At 40.5% G+C, this 7,500-nt stretch overlaps 1 protein-coding gene across 11 annotated transcripts in view; it reads left to right on the top strand.

Annotated features, from left to right (window-relative positions):
• Positions 1-7,500, top strand: part of LOC106877929 (homeobox protein cut-like 1) — a 301,609-nt gene that overhangs the window by 87,007 nt on the left and 207,102 nt on the right. For all 11 annotated transcript variants that reach the window (XM_089346233.1, XM_089346234.1, XM_089346240.1 and 8 more), the window contains one exon: positions 2,093-2,203. In XM_089346233.1, the coding sequence (XP_089202359.1) occupies positions 2,093-2,203 (111 nt within the window). The remainder of the gene's footprint in view (positions 1-2,092; positions 2,204-7,500) is intronic.

Below are 7,500 nucleotides of genomic sequence, written 5' to 3' on the forward strand. Positions count from 1 at the left end.
TCTTGCTCGCTACCTCTCTACCTCTTCTCTCCTTCGCATTCTTATTTCCGCTTCTTTTTACTAACCCCCCCCCCCCCAATCCACACCCCCACCACCCTCTCTATTTCTCTCACTTTCTGTATTTCTGTCTTTCAGCCTCTCCCCCCCCGCCACTCCCACCGTTTGACAACAATTGCTCCCTGTCTCCACTCTTTTCACCTCCCCTAATATCACTCACAATTACTCTGCCCCCACACTATATTCTTAAATAACCTTTTTTTTTTTTACGTAATTTGCCTATTTAATTGTTTTTGGAAGGAAGTTTATTAACGAGATTTCCATGCTCTGTGTTTCTTAAGGCTGCACAATAATTAATAATAACAATTCTTATTAAATATTATTATCATCATTATTATTATTATTATTATTATTATTATTATTATTATTATTATTATTTTATGTTTGACTTTTGCTTTGCATTTGTACAAGTTGGATCCAAGTCTCACCCAGAGACCTCAAGAGACAACAAGTTAGAAGTTCATGTAGGTGTTATGCCTAGGGTACCATATATTTGGATTTGTACAGTTTCGTTCAAGTGAATGTTTAAGAAACCATAAGAAAATTATGTGTTTGCTTTAAAATTTGAGATCACATAGACAGTATTGTACGTAGGATATGGGCAGTTCCCATGAGCACTATCTTTTGAATTTCAGCCATTTCGGGGTTTCCTGGTATCTGAGCTAGGTAGTAATCAGCCCGTTTCGCTGTCATTCCCAGGGCACCTATGACAATAGGTATTGTTTTCGTCTTCAGATTCCACATTTTGCTAATTTCTATTTCAAGATCTTTATATTTGCTCAGTTTTTGGTAGGTCTTGACAGATAGGTTTATATTGATTGGGACAGTCATATCAATGAGGAGGCATGATTTTTGTCTGAAGTCTTTCAGTATGATGTCTGGCCTATTTGCGTCTATCTTTCTGTCAGTTTGAATGGTGAAGTTCCAGAGGAGTGCGATGTGATCATTTTCAAGTACTGGGGGTGGTTTGTGTTCCCACCAGTTTTTATCATGGGATTATTATTATTATTATTATTATTATTATTATTATTATTATTATTATTATTATTATTATTATTATTATTATTATTACTACTGAAGTCGGTGAGCTGGCAGAAACGTTAGCACGCTGGATGAAATTCCTAGCAGTATTTCGTCTGTCTTTAGGTTCTGAGTTCAAATCCCGCCGAGGTCGACTTTGCCTTTCATCCTTTCGGGGTCGATAAATTAAGTTCCAGTTGCATACTCGGGTCGATCTAATCGACTACTGCCCTCCCAAAAAAATTTCCGTCCTTGTGCCTAGAGTAGAAAAAAAAGAAAAAATTGTTAGCGTGCCGGGCGAAATGCTTCGTGGTATTTCATTTGTCATTACGTTCTGAGTTCAAATGCTGCCGGGGCCCATCATTGCCTCTCCTCATTTTGGGGTTGATAAATTATGTACCAGTGAAACACTGGGGATCGATGTATTCCACTAGTCCTTTGTCCCAAAGTTTCAGACTTTGTGTCTGTAGTAGAAAGGATTATTATTATTATTATTATTATTTTATGTTTGACTTTTGCTTTACATTTGTACAAGTTGGATCCAAGTCTCACCCAGAGACCTCAAGAGACAACAAGTTGGAAGTTCATGTAGGTGTTATGCCTAGGGTACCATATATTTCGATTTGTACATAGTGTTGTTCTAGAGAATGTTTAAGAAACCATAAGAAAAATATGTGTTTGTTTTAAAATTTTGTTATTATTATTATTATTATTATTATTATTATTATTATTATTATTATTATTATTATTATTATTATTATTAAGGCACCGAGCTGGCAGAATCGTTAGCACACCGGGTAAACTGCTTAGCAGTATTTTATTTGTCGTTACGTTCTGAGTTCAAATTCGGCTGGGGGCCGACTTTGCCTTTTATCCTTTACGGGGGTCGAATTAAATAAGTACCAGTTATACACTGGAATTGATGTAATAGACTTAAAACCTTTTGCCTAAATAAGAAAAAGGTTGTTGTTGTTGTTGTTGTTAATATGAATACCATTTTTGTGATTTCTTGCAGAAACATCTTGACACGACCGCCACGGACCTTGCAAACAGACAAGATGAAAGTGATATATCTCGCCGAAGATTAGTAGAACAAAGTCGGGACTTCAAGAAAAACACTCCGGAGGTAGGGGACGCTTTTTTTTTTTTTTTTTTTGCATTCCAAAACACCAATTGTTTTTTCTTGTGCCCCCCCCCCACACACACACAATTGTCATCAGTGTCCCTCCATACATGCGCTCGGGTATGTCTATACACACACACACACACACACACACATGTATACCTGCACAAACACACACAACTGTGCATATGCTTGAACACTCACACACAACTACGCGTTGTTGCACCACCCCCAACACACACACGTACATATGCAGCTTCACACTCACCCACATGTACACATGCTCTTAGCTACACACTTACACACAACTACGCATTGTTGCACCCCACACACACACACACACGTACGTACATATGCAGCTTCACACTCACACACGTGTACACAGGCTCATAGCTACACACTCACACATACATATGCTCACTGCTGCACACACACACACACACACACACACACACACACATCACATGCTCACAACTATGCACACGCATCACACATGTACACATACTCGCAGCTAGACACACACACACACACACATCGCATTGCACACATAGACCTATGTACATATAGTTGTTGTTGTTGCTGGCACTCCGGCGCTTACGACGTCAAGACCTGTGACAAAATGACCGAGCCCTGTGACAATATGGCGTGTTTGAGAAGACCCATCGAACCAAGAGAAATTGTTGTCATTGCAAATACTTGTGTCACAGAACCGGCACCCGTGCTGGCTGCATGTAAAAGCACCCGTTACACTCAGAGTGGTTGGCATTAGGAAGGGCATCCAGCCGTAGAATCCATGCCACAACAGACCGGAGTCTGATGCACCCCCTCAGCTTACCGTCCCTGGTCAAACTGTCCAACCCATGCCAACATGGACAACATATGCTAAATGACGGTGACGACGACGATGACGACGATGATGATGATGATGGTTAATTGAAAACAATGTGAATAAATTAGAATTACATTTGACTGATTAATCTGAATACCAAAGGGTTAAGATATTTAAAATCATTGTAATTTGTATTAAACCTTACAATTTGTCTGCCCCATTTTCTACACTTCACAACTTTCTCTCCCCATTCTCTAGATCCCTATTACTCTCATAAGAAAAAACTGCCATAACCTATTTTGTTACTGGCCATATTTCATATGAAACACGCTGATGTTTAAATGAATTTGACAGCATTTAATAAAGTGATTAACTTTAACATAATCCAGTGAGTGTTTGGAATATAGTTTAAGACAAATGTTCTTATGATTTAAGAAAATGTTCTCAAAATAATCATGAAGGTAGTTTTAACTCCTTAGCATTCAAATTACTCTGTCAGATGTAAAAAAAGGGTAAAGACTCCCTTCGGTCACGAACAACCATGGAATTGCACTTAGTTCTTCTCTGAGGCACAAGTCCAGGTAAGGTGGTTTATGGAGGACCAGCAGTGGTCCATGCATACCAGCCTCTCCTCTCCACACCATGTGTGTGTGTATATATATATATATATATATATATATATATATATATACACATACACATACACATGTATATACACACACACATATATATATATATATGTATATATATATATAGTTAGATAGATAGTTATGATGGGCTTCTTACTGTTTTCTGTTCATTAAATCCGCTCAGAAGGCCTTGGTCCGCCCAAGGCTATAGTTGAAGACACTTGCCCAAGGTGCCACACAGTGGGACTGAACCCGGGACCATGTGGTTGGGAAGCCAGCTTCTTGCCACACAACCCTGCCTGCGCCTATATTCGTTACTATATATATATATGTGGCCGTTGCCAGTACCGCCTGACTGGCTCCCGTACGATTTTCGAGCGAGATCGTTGCCAGTGCCCCTGGACTGGCTCCTGTGCGGGTGGCACATAAAAGACACCATTTCGAGCGTGGCTGTTGCCAGTATGGCCTGACTGGCCTTCGTGCTGGTGGCACGTAAAATGCACCCACTACACTCTCTGAGTGGTTGGCGTTAGGAAGGGCATCCAGCTGTAGAAACTCTGCCAAATTTAGATTGGAGCCTGGTGTTGCCATCCGGTTTCACCAGTCCTCAGTCAAGTCGTCCAACCCATGCTAGCATGGAAAGCGGACGTTAAACGATGATGATGATGATGATGATGATAGCCACACATAAAATATATATAGGTATACATTGATAGATAGATAAAGGACTTCTGTACAAACTGTCTACAAACTGTCACATAGCATTGGCCTAGAAAACCCCCTTTACTGAAAGTGAGCCATATAATGGAATTACTTCCCCACAAAACACATGGCTGCAAAGTAATCTTCTCCATGACTGAGCCAATTTTTTTTGTCTGTCTGTCTGTCTGTCTGTCTGTCCGTCCGTCCATCCACTTATGAATGTTCCTATTTGCCTGCCGTGACCTGCTGTTTTGACCTCTGCCAGCCCAGTCAGCAACTAGCACTCCTCTGCATACTTACAGCAGGAAGACCACTTGTGATTTCATTCTGATTTCAATCTCAACCACTTCTGCTATGTAACGATTACCCATTCTGGCACTGGATGTGAGTAATACGAAACACATGAACGCTCTGGGATGGCTCTCGGTGGGGGGGGGGGGGAGGGGGGGGTCTGTCCAGCCCCAGCTGGGGCTCTCCCTTCTGGATGCAGCCGTTGTCGGAACCTGGTGGACATTTTGTGTCATCGTTATTGTTGTCGACATCTTCAGTATTAATCTTCGTCATCACCAGCGTCATCATTGCTGTGATCATTCATCGTCGTCATCATCATCGTCTTCATCATCATCGTTGTCATCATTTGAGGCCTTGTGCCTATAGTTGAAAGAATTATCTTTTTGAAGTCAATAAAAGGGATCTTTTTTAAAACGGGGGCCACATTTTTCATTAACGAAACACTTTGAAACTTGGAACACTGGTAGAATGTGTCATATAAAACATCTTTTTCTTTTAGTCTTCTTAAAAAAAAAAAAGAAATCCATATGTTATTCCATGTTAAAGTTGTCGTATTTCTGTAATTTCAACCAATCACTGACGTCCATTCAGCCGATATACATTAAGTGCCGACTACATAAACAAACGATTCTGAAACAATTAACCCTAACCCTAACCCTAATCCTAACCCTAACCCTAACCCTAACCCTAACCCTAGGGTTAGGGTTAGGGTTAGGGTTAAAGCAAATTTAAAATGAAAAAAAGCAAATAAAACGAAGGTATGGAGATTAAATACGCTTTACATCGCTTAATCAGCCAAAGGAGTAAATGTAAACAACTGAATACTTGTCAGTGATTGGTTGAAATTATCGAAATAAGACAATTTTTTACATGAAATAAATTCGAATACAAAAATATTTTTCTGTTCTATAACACAAAATAGATAAGTATATGAAGTTTGAAAGTCTTTCCGTACCAAAAACGCTACGTAAAACATTAATGAAAAATGTGGCCCCCGTTTTAAAATAGATCCAATAAAAGTACCAGTCAAATACTGGGGGCCCCGATATGATCAACCTGCCCCTTGCTTCAAAACCTCCTGGCCCTGTGACATAATTTGAAACCATTATTATTATTATAATGTATAGGTGCAGGTGTAACTGTATGGTAAAGAAGCTTGCTTCCCAACTACATGGTTCTGGGTTCAGTCGCACCGTGTGGCACCTTGGGCAAGTGTCTTCTACTATAACCTCAGGCTGACCAAAGAGTGGATCTGCTAAACAGAAACTGAAAAAAGCTCATCGTATATATATCTGTACGTGTATGTATATATATATATATATATATATATATATATATATATATATATATATTCCTTTTCCCAGCGTCTAGTAACATAATCTGTATCACATCCTCACGTTGTTTTTTGTTGTTGTTTTCTTGTCTTTTTCCTTTTTTGAACCTATATATATATATGTGTGTGTATGTCTTTGTGTCTGTGTTTGATGCCCATCACCTCTTGACAACCGGTGTTGGTGTGTTTATGTCCCTGTAACTTAGCCGTCCGGCAAAAGGAACCAGTAGAAGAAGAACCAGGCTTTTAAAAAATCAAAAAAAATCCTCGGCTTGATTTGTCTGACCGAAACCTTCTAAGGTGGTGCCCCAGCATGGTCGTAGACAAATGACTGAAGCAGATGAAGGACTGCTATGAAATGAGTTCAAATGCTGCCAAATTCGGCTTTGCTTGTTCGGTAGGTACCGGTTTTGCGCTGGGGTCGATGCAATTGGCTTGTCCATCCTCTTGCGGTACGTGGCCTTGACTTTAGTAGACAAAATTATCATTATTATTATTATTATTATTATTATTAGGAGCACAATGACCTAGATTTATTTTCAACTCTTCTTGTAATTTCTATTTTAAACGAGGTCAAGTGTATACATGTGTGTGTGTGTGTGTGTGTGAGTGTACACACGTGTGTGTGTGTGTATGTGTGTGTGTGTAGTCGTAGTGTAGTGTTATGTCACAAAAGGAGAACTGAAACTCAATGATTTGAAGAGATTCTGAAGAGAACGCATGTTTGAATGTTTGCATCTGGCTGTAAGTGGTGGCCCCCGTGATGGTGTGTGTGCGGGGGGGGGGTGATGTAGACGGGTTAGCGATGGTGTGGGGGTGGGGTGGGGTGGGCATAGGTGGGTTAATGGCGATGATAGTGATGGTTGTGGTGGTGGTGGTGGTGGTGAGATGCGGTGTGGAGTGGAGTGGTGTTGCCATACAAAAAGCACCGGTTATATTCTATAAAGCGGTTGGCCTCCAGCTGAAGTAGCAAGGCCAAAACAGACTGTGGAACCTGGTGCGATTCCTGGCCTTACCAGCTCTGGTCAAACCGTCCAACCCATGCCAGCGTGGAAAACAGACATTAGATTATGATGATGATGATGATGTTGGTGAAATTCACTTACAAGTCTTCAGTCAGCTTGAGGCTATCATAGAAAATCACTTTGCCCAAGATGTCACGCAACGGGGAGCGAACTCGGAACCATGTGGTTCGGAAGGAAGTTTCTCACCACATGGCCACGCCCTGTCCCCATCATCATCATCATCATCATCATGTTCATCATCATCAAAATCGTCATCATCATTATAATTGTTGACAAATTATGCGACTACTGATTTGTGCAGCCGCAGCTTGAAGGGGGTTGGGTGGGGGGTGGGGATGAATGGTCATGTTGCAGTTGTTGTTGTTGCTGTTGGTTACTTAAAATAGTTTTTGGCATTTAGCTGTGGAAAAGGTTTGTAGTCACAACTTGTTTTTGTTATTATTGCGGTGTTATAAGAGATATCTAAGGTCGTGCATATACTCTTTTACTCT

This window comes from Octopus bimaculoides, chromosome 30, assembly GCF_046866305.1.
Source record: "Octopus bimaculoides isolate indiv1 chromosome 30, ASM4686630v1, whole genome shotgun sequence".
Taxonomy (NCBI): Eukaryota; Metazoa; Mollusca; class Cephalopoda; order Octopoda; family Octopodidae; genus Octopus; species Octopus bimaculoides.